Source organism: Armigeres subalbatus, chromosome 2, assembly GCF_024139115.2.
Source record: "Armigeres subalbatus isolate Guangzhou_Male chromosome 2, GZ_Asu_2, whole genome shotgun sequence".
In the NCBI taxonomy this organism is placed as follows: domain Eukaryota; kingdom Metazoa; phylum Arthropoda; class Insecta; order Diptera; family Culicidae; genus Armigeres; species Armigeres subalbatus.
In genome coordinates this window covers 227,291,191-227,303,533 of record NC_085140.1, presented here as the reverse complement: position 1 = coordinate 227,303,533, position 12,343 = coordinate 227,291,191, and the positions used below count along the sequence as shown (strand labels likewise).

General features: G+C 37.1%; 1 protein-coding gene across 2 annotated transcripts in view; it reads right to left on the bottom strand.

Annotated features, from left to right (window-relative positions):
• Window positions 1-12,035, bottom strand: part of LOC134211808 (uncharacterized) — a 156,616-nt gene extending 144,581 nt beyond the window's left edge. For both annotated transcript variants that reach the window (XM_062689069.1, XM_062689070.1), the window contains exons 1-2: window positions 11,556-12,035; window positions 17-120 (exon numbers count right to left, since the gene is read on the bottom strand). In XM_062689069.1, coding sequence (XP_062545053.1) covers window positions 17-120; window positions 11,556-11,722 — 271 coding nt within the window. In that variant the 5' untranslated portion in view covers window positions 11,723-12,035. The remainder of the gene's footprint in view (window positions 1-16; window positions 121-11,555) is intronic.
• Window positions 12,036-12,343: the final 308 nt, after the last annotated feature.

Genomic DNA, 12,343 nt, shown 5'->3' with positions numbered 1-12,343 from the left:
AAGCAAAATGACTCACCGTATCCATCTAAGCCACATTGTTTGGGTATTTTGAGGTATGACTTCCTAGTTTTCTGAACTACTTCATTTACAATAGGTGCCAGTAGACTTTGAGTGCATCTCCTGTTATAAATAAAAAAAAATAAGTTGAAGCATTAAATAATACAAGAAGTTGGCATATAGAGGTCAGCCAGCCTAGGGCTGCAAGCCTCTTCAATAAAGAAATAATAATAAAAAAAAGAAGTTGTCATGTCGGCAGGGCTGTTAGCGATCAATGCCGTTTAAAATAGTGACTTTAGTAACCAACGTTGACGAAAAAGAGTCTATCAGTTGCAGAAAAGTGACCAAATAGTGACTTTCAGTTAATGTTGAGAAACATTCAAAATCTGAAATCGCGAAATCTTGCGTTATCCGAGTCACGCATTTGTACTCATCGTACGATTTTTCGCTGAATGACTGAAACTATGTGATTTCGCATGAAAAACTCAAACGCAATACAGGTATACCTCGATTATATGGACCCTCGATTATATGGACCCTCGATTATATGGACCCTCGATTATATGGACCCTCGATTATATGGACTTTTTACCTCGATTATATGGACATTTTTTTTCAGCTAATTTTTTTTTCGTGTTTTGGGGGTTTGAAAAGCTGTTGAATGTTCCACGTCATATTTTACATTGATTCTATATTTATTAAGGTACACTGGGGCAAATTAGGGCCAGTATGGCATGTTTTCGAAGCTCTATATGAAAGCGCATACTAAATCATATGATCCGCTGATAAGATTGAATCACCATTGTTACATTGCAACTTTCATTGTAATTGTGTATTTCATTCATCAACAAAAGCCACGGCTGGGGAAAGATAACACGTATTTTAAGTGATCTCTGATAAAAAGAAAACGTGAATCGGCTTGTCAGTCTGACTGTCTGCGGCTGTTCGGCCACATTGAGAGTTGACGTAAAGTCAATGTCAACTTCTCTCCACGAACAGCCTAGATAGCCGTGTGGTGTCGGCAGCTGGTTATCTGGCTAAGAATAACATTACGGATTGCCTGTTCCAGTGGTAAAAGTCCACCATACAGGTGACCCCTAATTTTCGGTGTGATGCGGCTTTATGCTTACCGTGCCTACGAATGAATGGTTAGGGGGGTCTAATAAGAACCTAACCGCAAACGGAGCCTGTGAAGCATTAGGGCCCCCTTCACAGTATTTTAACCCTCGCTGCGCTAACCGGAGCTATGGCGTAGTTGACTTTTTAATTCTCCGAGATAATCGGCTACTCTTATTCAACCTTAAATAAGAGTAGGGTTATGAATATGTGTTTTAATTAGTTTTCAACAAATTGTCACCTATATGGATTCGCATTATGCGTTTTTTTTACAATGTGCTTTGTGTATGTTACCTATATGGATTCGCATTATGCGTTTTTTCACAGTGCACTCTGTGTTTCGTCCTTGACGTTTGGCTTCGGCTACTCTTGTTCAATCTCAACGTGAGGTTAAATAAGAGTGGGGTTATGAATAAGTGTTTTACTTAGTTTTCAACAAATTGTCACCTATATGGATTCGCATTATGCGTTTTTCACAGTGTACTCTGTGTCTCGTCTTTGACGTTCGGCTTTGGCTACTCTTGTTCATTCTCAACGTGAGTGTGGGGTTATGAATATGTGTTTTACTTAGTTTTTCAACAAACTTCCACCTATATGGATTCGCATTATACATTTTTTTTACAATGCAATGGTCGATTGTTATCAAATTCAATAGTGATCAACAAGGCTTTGTCGCCTGTCGAATGCAACTTTTTGCGAGCAAATCGGTTAAGAATTACTATATGAAAAAGTGGCTAATGTTTTTCGGTTTTCGTGCACACACACACACACATACACACGGACAGACAGACATTTGTTCAGCTCGACGAGCTGAGTTGATTGGTATCTAACATCATGGATCTCCGAGACTTTTATAAAAAGTTCGATTTTGGAGTGAAATGATAGCCTTTCTGTACAACTTTGTTGTACGAGAAAGGCAAAAAAATCAGATGAGCGCTGTTGAGAAAAATCAATTTTTTGAACCACCCTAATATATATAAATCCGCGATTTTTGCGACAACATTCGAAGGAACCGCGATTTTCGCTACTGGAAAAAGTGCACATATAGGGTAAAATATAAAAATATTACAATATGGTTTATTGATGAGTCATTATTAATTTTTCACTAAATAATCTTCATTTGACTGATGTTTTCTCTGCCTTCTCGCATTGATAGTACTTTATTTTCAGAAAACCTAACTTTTACTCGATGGATCTTTTTGCAGCTCCTTTACTGTCCATTTCTTAATTTCAAATAGATTGTGATATAAAGATAGGAAAGGAAGGTTGAAGGTTTAGTTTTTAGGTAAGAATGCATCAAATGACAGTATTAAATGACAAGTGACAGTAAACTGGTACCTTCTTCTGTACCTTGGCAGTAAGGAATACTGATAAAATTTAAGAGAAAAACATTCAAACACTCGAAAACAAAAATAAATTTTGAAAAGCGATAAAACTTTCAAACTTAGACGTACATGTTCATGGTAGAATTAGATGCGAAAGTATAGAATTGATAGTTCCGTTAGGATACGGCAGACATGAAGAATGTTTTTATATAAGTCGATTTGAAAGCGAGCCGAGGACAATATTTGTGATGGCACATATCGCACCACCTTCCTTCTGCCAAACTCCCGGTTGAAGGGGAGGGAAGAATATCAGTGTGGAAGCTGAAATATCTCCACTGGAGTTTGGCAGAAGGAAGGTCGTGCGATATGTGCCATCACAAATATTGCCCTGCGGGCGCTCGCTTTCAAATCGACTTCTATAAAAACATTCTTCATGTCTGCCGTATCCTAACGGAACTATCAATTCTATACTTTCGCCTCTAATTCTATCATGAACATGTACGTCTAAGTTTGGAAGATGATATTAGCATTTCCATATCATTGTAAATCGTTTAACTTCACGTAGAAGTAATACACTCAAATCATTAATTAGGATAAAACTTCATTAAATATCGATTGAAGACCTAGCATTTATATAAGTCAAATTTTAAATTCAAAAAGGCTGAATGTTGGTGAAAACTTATGAAAAAGACATTAAAGGAATTCTGTTATTTTATTACTAAAAATTTAATCAAACCAATATTTACTTGATCGAAGCATTGCTATCGGGACTGATATGCGATCTGAGCGATTGAGCATTGTTCTATCGATTCTGTAGAGTGCCAGCGTTTTTCTCCAAAACTAATTCCCTTTTCTTATTAATAAAAGCTTATTTTGTTGGATAATTTTCTTCTTCCAAACAAATTCCATTTTTTTTTTACAATACGAGATACACCCAAATTGAAAATCAGTCCCAGTTTGTAGTTTTTTTTTGAAGTTATTCTCATAATCCATTTTAAATCGGAGGGTCGGTGGCGTAGTTGGCTACTCGTTCGCCTTACAAGCGAATGATCATTGGTTCGATTCCCTACCCCTCCACCAAACCATCGTCAGTCGCCTCTCCCCATAAGTGCTTACGTAATATGTGTACGGACCCTAGGTAGACCCTTTGCGTAACTCTACACTAATAAAAATCCACATATTTTTATTGGCAAAAATCTATAGAAATTTACAAATAAATTTTATGTGTGCGTTAATAACCACTCGCTATAAAAGAAACCACATTAAGGTTATTAGTTAATAAGGGTTATCGGTGTTTCCACATACAGGGGCGTCTCGTGGACTTTTGCTACACCTGTTCTACCATGCTGATAAAAAAATATTCATCAAGCTGATTGGTTTCGAATGAAAGTTGTGCATTTAATCTAATATTACAACCTTTTCTTGTACAACTTAACCAAATATTAGAAAAAAAAAACAATTTAAATAGAAAGGATTTACAAAACAATAAATAGCTTATTAATCTCTTTTGTTACAAAAATGTTTTAAATTTAGATGCACTTAAAATTTTAAACTGGCAAATCGTCTAAAATCTAACTTGATAACAGTTGGCAATAACCGGATATTGCTCAGAATAGAGATCTTTCAAATCGGTTCATTCCACCATTCGGGGTACACGCGTCCCATCGCCGCTAATATTTAAACTCTCACATACTTTGTTGCTAGGAAAGACATGTTATTAACCATTAGGGAAGATCCATAAAGTACGTCACGCAAAATTTGGCTATTTTCAACCCCCCCTCCCCCCATCGTCACACTTTTTGTATTAAACCTCTAAAATTTTTGTATGAGTCGTCACGCTGTTCGAAACCCCCCCTCCCCCCTAGGCGCGTGACGTACTTTGTGGATGGACCCTTATTAGTATAATAATAATACAATTATTCAGTTCAATCAAAGGTAATTGCCTATTTCCGGGGATTAAACCACCCGACTTGGACATTAATTTACAATGTTGTGAAAAATCATATGTGAATAGTCTAGTGTACTGTAGGGTCATGGGTTCGAGTCCCATCGAAGGGAAAGTGGTTACCTCCAATACATTTTCCATATCAATATCTTCCACATAAACACAACAACAATAATTGTATAATTCACAACATTATAAATTATACAATTATTGTTTGATGCGACCCCAGATTGTGACGACCAATGAGTCACATTTAGAAGTTGAAATGTGTTCCAGTTATTTAATTCTTCAAATTTAGTGAAAACTACACCTTTTTCTCTATGTTGATTGATTTTGAGTATTCGTAAAAAGCATTATTTAATGTCTTTTTTGAAAACGCAAACATTATTTTAATATTGTTCTTGATGCATTGCATATTCATCAGGAGAAAAAAGAAAAATAAACTATTTCCAATCATCTAAGTATGAACGAAAGCGTGCGCCTTTCGGCAAAGCAAAGCACAGCCCGACACTACGATCGAGTCTAACCGAAGGTGCATCGCGTCGTTGATTGTTCTCGCAGCGCGTCGAACGGGTTTGACTCCTGCTGCGCGCATAGCATAACTTGCATCTAAACGTGCTTGCTTCGCATGCGAAAAAGGATGATAGGAGGAAACGGAGAAAGCTGGCAACGCTCACGCTGGTTCTCTGCGCGCGGAGAACGAGTGAGCATACCAAGGAGGAAATTATTTCAAACTAGTAGACCCGGCAGACGTTGTCCTGCATAGTAGGCGAAAATGCGCGTTGTGAACTGCCCATGTGAGCTGCCTAAATCTTTTTTCTATTTTTTTACGATTTACTCATCTTAACTAATAATTTTCGCATGAGGAAATATCATATAAACCCGTCGGAAACTGTAACGAATGTTTCTGCTGAAGAAATGAAAAAAATCCATCCAGCCATTTTCAAGTTATGCGGATACGAACACAGACCATTTCATTTTTATATATAAGAAAGATGATTTTTTACATTTTCCCTTTAAATTCACCATCTTTTTGTATATACAAACCTTGCGGGTCCCAAAACGAATCGATTAGGGAAAAAACCTTGGAAACCGGTCAACCCGTTTGCGAGTTAAATCGTCAGGAAGGAAATCTCAACTCATTTTTATTATATAGATAATTTGTCATGGCGCAAACATTTAAATTTGACTTCTGGCAGCGCTGCTGTTGGTTCTTCATTATGGATCGTACGACTGGCAAAAGCTTTCTATGTGGGGTGTGATGTGTCGGGCAAACACACATTTAGTTGCAACTATACGAATTCACATAGCCATAAAATGGGGAATGCTATAGCTTAATTTTATGTGTGCTACACATTTTTTTTTTCCCTGTTGGGTATTTTAATCACTGCGACCATTTGTTAGATCTATTGTGATATATGCCCCATTTCATATAGCTTTGTCAAGTTGACGCATCATTGCTATGTAGAGCAATTGCATCACCTTGACTACCAGCGTCTTCCCAATACGGTATTATGGTTCTGATGAATCGCACTACCAAATTGGGACTTGTTCTCCAAACTTCAGAGGGTTCTATCAGCCCCCTGTTGAAGAACTGTAATCTTTTTCTAAAAATTGCCGGACGATGGCATAACAGATGTTCCGAGTCTTCCACATGTATACCGCAGAAGCGACATACATGATCTTGAAGTTTTCCTAGCAGCTTCAGGTGATAACGGCTCAGGCCTGTTACAAGACCTGTATATGTGTTAAGATCTTCTTTTGAAAGATCTAAAATTTTGCGAGTGATAAATACGTTTGGTGTGATGAAACGGCTAGACTGCCTCGCAATCAAGGTGTTCTTCAAATGTCCTCTATTTTTGAATGTTCCCAAGATTTGAGTTCCATTCTAAGAGAACACGCAGATACACCACAAAACGGTTCTGGACCTATGAATTGTCGAGATGAACCAAGTCTTGCCAGCATATCAGCTTGTTCATTGCCTTCAATGCCACAATGACCAGGAACCCAATATAGGTTCACTTTGTTACGACTACCCAAGGTTTGGAGTGACTGAACACATTCCCAAACGAGTTTAGATGTGCATCTTGCTGATTTCAGAGCATTCAATGCTGCTTGACTATCAGACATTATGCAAATATTTGAATGCCTGTAATTTCGACGTATGCATAAGTTAGAGCATTCAAGAATAGCCTGAACTTCAGCTTGGAAAACAGATGGCCACTTTCCCATGGGAATCGAAATATTCGTCCCTGGGCCAGTCACACCTGCTCCAACTTGATTGTTCAGTTTTGAACCATCGGTGTAAAACACAATCGATCCTGAACGAAGATTTGGTCCACCATTTGTCCATGTGCTTCGCTCAAGATTAATTACATCAAAACATCGATAAAAGTTGTATCTTCTTCTCATCCAATCATCGTTGTTTGTGATCAGTGAGTTGATACTTATTTTGTTTAGAATACTAAGATGTCCTGTTAGGTCACCTTCGAAGAGGTTTGAATCTCTTTTGATCTTCAAAGCACTCTTCACTGCTTCTAATTGAATAAATTGATCCAATGGTAGCACGTGGAGCAAAGCGTCTAGTGCTGTGTTCGGCGTGCTTCTTATCGCACCAGTTATTGAAAGAGTAGCTAATCTTTGAAGTTTTCCCAACTTCTTCTGTACCACCCTTTCTTTTGTTTTTGGCCACCATACTAATGCGGCATATGATATTCTGGGTTTCACAATCGCCGTATAAATCCATTGAATCATTTTGGCTTAAGTCCCCACTTTTTACCGAACGTCGCCTTACTTATCCATAAAGCATTTGTAGCTTTGCTTAATGCTTCTTCAAGATGTAAGTTCAATTCAGCTTACTGTCAAGTCGAACGCCAAGATGCTTGACTGAGTTTGAAAGTTTCAAATCTGCTCCTTTCAGTTTTAATGTAGGTAAAGAATAATTTCTTCTCCTTGTAAACGCCACTAGTGTGGCCTTTGAAGGGTTTATGTTTAATCCTTCGTTTTCACACCATAATGTGATGAAATTTAGGGCAATTTGCATTCTATTAGAAATAACACAATCATATTTTCCTCTCACCAATATAACTATATCATCTGCGAAGCCAATTATCTCGAAGCCTCGAGCCTCCAGTTGTTTGAGAAGATCGTCAACGATTAAAGACCACAATAGAGGTGATAGTACGCCTCCTTGAGGGCACCCTTTACTGCTCTCACACTAATTGATGAGCTTCCAAGGTTTGCCGATATTTCTCGTTTTGATAACATCTCGCCAATCCAGTCAACAATGCATACATCGAAACCTCGTTTCAACATAGCATTCTTCATTGAACTGTGAGATGTGTTATCGAATGCTCCTTCAATGTCGAGGAACGCTGCAAGTGAAATTTCTTTTGCTGCAAAAGATCTTTCCAACTTTGTAACTAACTTGTGAAGCGCTGTTACTGAAGATTTACCCTCCTGATATGCAAACTGATTTTTGCTCAGAGGAGTATTCGTTAAATAAGATGATTTTATGTGCTCATCTATTAGTTTTTCCATTATTTTTAGTATAATGGACGATAAGCTAATTGGTCTGAAGGATTTTGGGGATGATTTATCCTTCTTATTAGCTTTTGGGATAAATGTGACACGCACTCCCCGCCATGCAGTCGGAATATAGCCTAATATTAAGCTCGATTGGAACATCTTAGTCAGAACGGGTGTTAAGATTGCTTTTCCCTTCTGTAGTAGTACAGGAAAAATTCCATCCCTACCTGGAGATTTGAAGGGTTCAAGTGAATCAATCGCCCATTCAACTTTCTGTTCAGTGAATATTTCATTGGCCAGAATGCCAGCATTGCTCCTGGTGCAATTCATCCCAGTGACTTTATTCGTTTGTTGAATATCTCGCCTGGCTTCATTAACACCAGTTTGCATAACAGATGCATTCTGGTCCTCATGTGAATTGATGATAGAACACGGGAAGTGTGTTTGCATCATTACTTCTAATGTTTCATAAGTTGTCTTGGTAAAAGACCCGTCATCTTTTTTAATAGTCCCAAGACCATTTGTGTGATCTTTAGCAAGGACTTTCTGCAATCTAGCAGCTACTGGAGTACTTTCAATGTTTTCACAAGTGTGTATCCAATTTATCCTTTTAGATCTTCGAATTTCTCTATTGTAAGCAGTTAGGGATTCTTTGTATTGTTCCCACTGTTGTGTACGTTTAGCCCGGTTAAAGAGTTTCCGGGTTTTTTCCGCATCTTTTGTAAGTTGGTATTCCACCAAGATACGTCTCTATTTGAAGAACGTTTCTTAGCAGCGCAGCTGACTTGAAAGCTTTCAGTATCAAGCAAGAAAGTTGCTTAGAACTTTTCAAGTCCATGACTAGTATTTAATGAGGTGCTTAAGTTTTCCGCCTCACTAGCCAAGTTTGAGATATAATTTTCCCAGCTAGTTTTCCTGGGATCTCTTTTGGTTTCTGAGTTGATTTCCAGCCTCATTTTCAAATAATATGTGCATGTGATCAGATAGAGATATTTCTTCTGATACATGCCAATTTTGATTTTTCCGAAAGTGTATGACTACACAAGGTTAAATCAAGAACTTCTTGCCTGATGGCATTTGAAAAAGTGGGTTTGTTCCCCTGTTACATATATCTACATCATTTTTTGCAATATAGTCGAACAGCTTTTCACCTCTTTTGTTGATATCCGAACTAGCCCAAATAGTGTGATGAGCGTTTGCGTCACAACCGATAATGAAAGCTTTATTTTGCTTTCTGCAATATGAAATGGAAGCAGCTACTTCTGGTGGAGGCACAGCATCAGCATCTTCCGATAGTATGCTGAGGCTTCAAATTTTTCCGATTTTTCACGAATTGTTGGCACCTCCATCATAACTGCAACAATATCTCGTTCAATGAACTCTGTAATTGGAAGCACTTTTGTTCTTCCATTCACCAAAATTGCAGCCCTGGGAGGTTGCTGTCCTGTTTTGTAAAATACTTTAGAAGTATTTGTAGGAATTCCCAATATTCTACTATTGTTCGTCCATGGCTCCTGAATTAACGCGATATCCAGTTTGCTCTCAGCAAATCTCTTACAAAGTACAGCTGTTGCTCCCTTTGCATGATGTAGATTCACTTGAATGAACTTGATTTTGCTATTTTGCATTTTTTGTTATTTGGATATAAAACTAGCATAATTTGTAGTATGGCCAGATATATTGGGGTTTTCCCCGTAATTGCGTACTCTTCAAAGTCCTAGGATATTTTTGTTCTGATTTACGAATCATTACATCTCGCTCAACTTTTCAAAATGACCCAAGTAACACTCCTTTCATGAATTAATTTGAAAAGCGCAATCAACAGAAAAACATGAAAGCTTTTGATTGCAGTACTCAAATTAATTCATGAAAAAAATGTTACTTAGGTCTTTTTGAAAAGTTAAGCGAGACATCATCACCAGTATCTTTAAATGTTTTGCTTAATCACGGTTAGCCCTATACTCTGGTCTTCCACTATCAATTTTTAGCTGATTCATTCCCAAAAATTTTATTATTATATAACATTGAATACACCACAATATAATAAAATATATAAAAATAAATAAATAAATAAGTATATAAATAAAAATAAATTATATGACAAAATTACAATAAGTAAATAATAAGCTATAAAAAAAAACAAAAAAAAAAACAGGCTTAAATAAATAAGCAAGTGTCAAAGCAAACTAAAGGTAAAGTCAGATGGATGGTGCTACACATAAATAATATGATTGGATTTTTGTCAGTGTACGTATTGATGGTGTTGGTTTGCGTGGGAGTGCTATTAGATAATAGAGGTAATAAACTATAGAGGCCGATTGTCGCTGCGGTTCCCTTTGTTATCGTTCCCAAACATGTTGGGTACCTATCTGTCAAACCGTACTAATTTTTGCTTCGTTGACATTTAGTGCCCTATCTTCGCCAGCAAAAGATGTTTCGCCAGTGACGACAGCGACAATCTTCATCTATAGTTTATTTACCTCTATTTATCAGATTCGTCAAATCGACGTTTGAATATTTGTTTAGGCAAGCAAATAAGTCGTTTTCAAAAGTTGGGTTTGAAATGCTTGTTGGTAAGGCGGAAGTATTGTTATCGCCTGATTATTCATAGCGAATTAATACGCAAGAACTAAAATGTATTAGATTTGCTTCAAAAACAGTTTAAACACACTGTCATACACCCCCTAATAAAGGAGCAACAAGGAACTTGTTTGCATTCTGTGGGTAACTTGGATATAGAATTTGAAAGCATTTGAAGTGAACAATCTCGTGAAGTAACTTGAAGGGTTGCACAAAATGAAAGTTGCCAACATAATAACATCAGCCTTATTCAGATACAGATTCAGTGTAAGCAAATCCACTTTGCGCAACTTTACTGCCGTGAATCACATATTTGTCCCATATAAATAGGAAACCCAGCAAATATGAGACAGATATGCGATTCACGGCATTTTACTTTACCGTACCCAAAAAAATGTCTTTTAGTGGATCTACTAATACCTACACTATTGGTACCGTTACACTATCAGGAACTTTGGTTATTACCAGAACTGCTATTATTACATTTTTTTTGTATATAACTATAAGTATATAAGTATTTTTTTGTTGCGACATCCTACCAGTCACGAGACGAGCCAGCCTTGTGCTGAAAGTCTCGCTAATAGACATAAAAAAGCCTACCGGTTACAGGACTTTTACTTACGTCAAGGAAGTTTAAATGGGAATTAGATTAACTATGGACTGCTTGAAGTTACAAAGTGGCAATTGAGTGGTATAGTTAATTGAATTTATATTTAGTAGTTTTCATATATAAATTTGTAGAAATTCCCGGTGATTTCATTCCCGAGTTTTATTCCCGGGTGAGTGGCCACCCTTAGTAAAATGTTACTATTCCGATATATCTATAGGTAAAGCTTTGTTGTACAAGAAATTTTATAAACCTGCAGTATGGATCACCGAGCCTTCCATTAAATATTTATTTTTTCAGTTATCCTATAGTCATTACGCACAATGTGTTACGAGAAAGGCATAACAGAATTAAATTACTAACATTGGCCAATAGGTGTGTCTTTTACTGACACTAATTGATTCCCAGATAAATAATGACATCACTGAGGGAAATTGGAAATATCTATTGCACTTACATTTGGAGCAAGTATTGCAGCACCCAGTTGATTACCTCCCCATCAATTTCCGACTCTAGGAGATGATAACCAGGAACTCGAACCGGAAGCTGATCATTAGGGTCAACGTGGGCTTTAAAATACTCCAGAAACTCCCGATGCTCGTCGATATTAGTCATGCTTCCCATTTTGAACAAAACGGGCTCTTCTCTTGATTGATTGCCTGTTTACTGTTAGTTCCAACAAATCGGCTTGTCCTTTTTCACTTTACTGTTTTATTTTACATGTAAACACAACAAACACTGACACCAAACAGCTTACTCAGAGGATTCAATACATTCGGTCAAGACACAAACTTTTATTTATATTCTCCAATAATTTTGCACTTGATTTGATTATAACATGATAGATATTTTAATAGATATTCCGTAAAAAATATAAAACATAGGAATATAGAATTGAACAGATTGAATCGATGACGATTACTCGAAAACTGATGATGGAGAGAAACTTCAACTTTGATGCGTATCTATTTATAAAAAGGGCTTCGACACCACAACATGCCCGATGACTCTCAGGCCGTGACGGTTAGACGGATAGACGTCACGTATAATATGACACCCGGTTAAAAATATATCGATTGATTCTTAGGCTCTGTCTCATTTGGATAATTAAACTTAAAAGTGACAGTTCAAAAATTAGCAAATAACCCAGTCATAAGAATGGCTGGTGCTACCAACAATTCAATAGGACATCGATGGGAAATGATTCGATATCTGTCAAAAGTAATCTTGCTCTGCGAGCAGGGT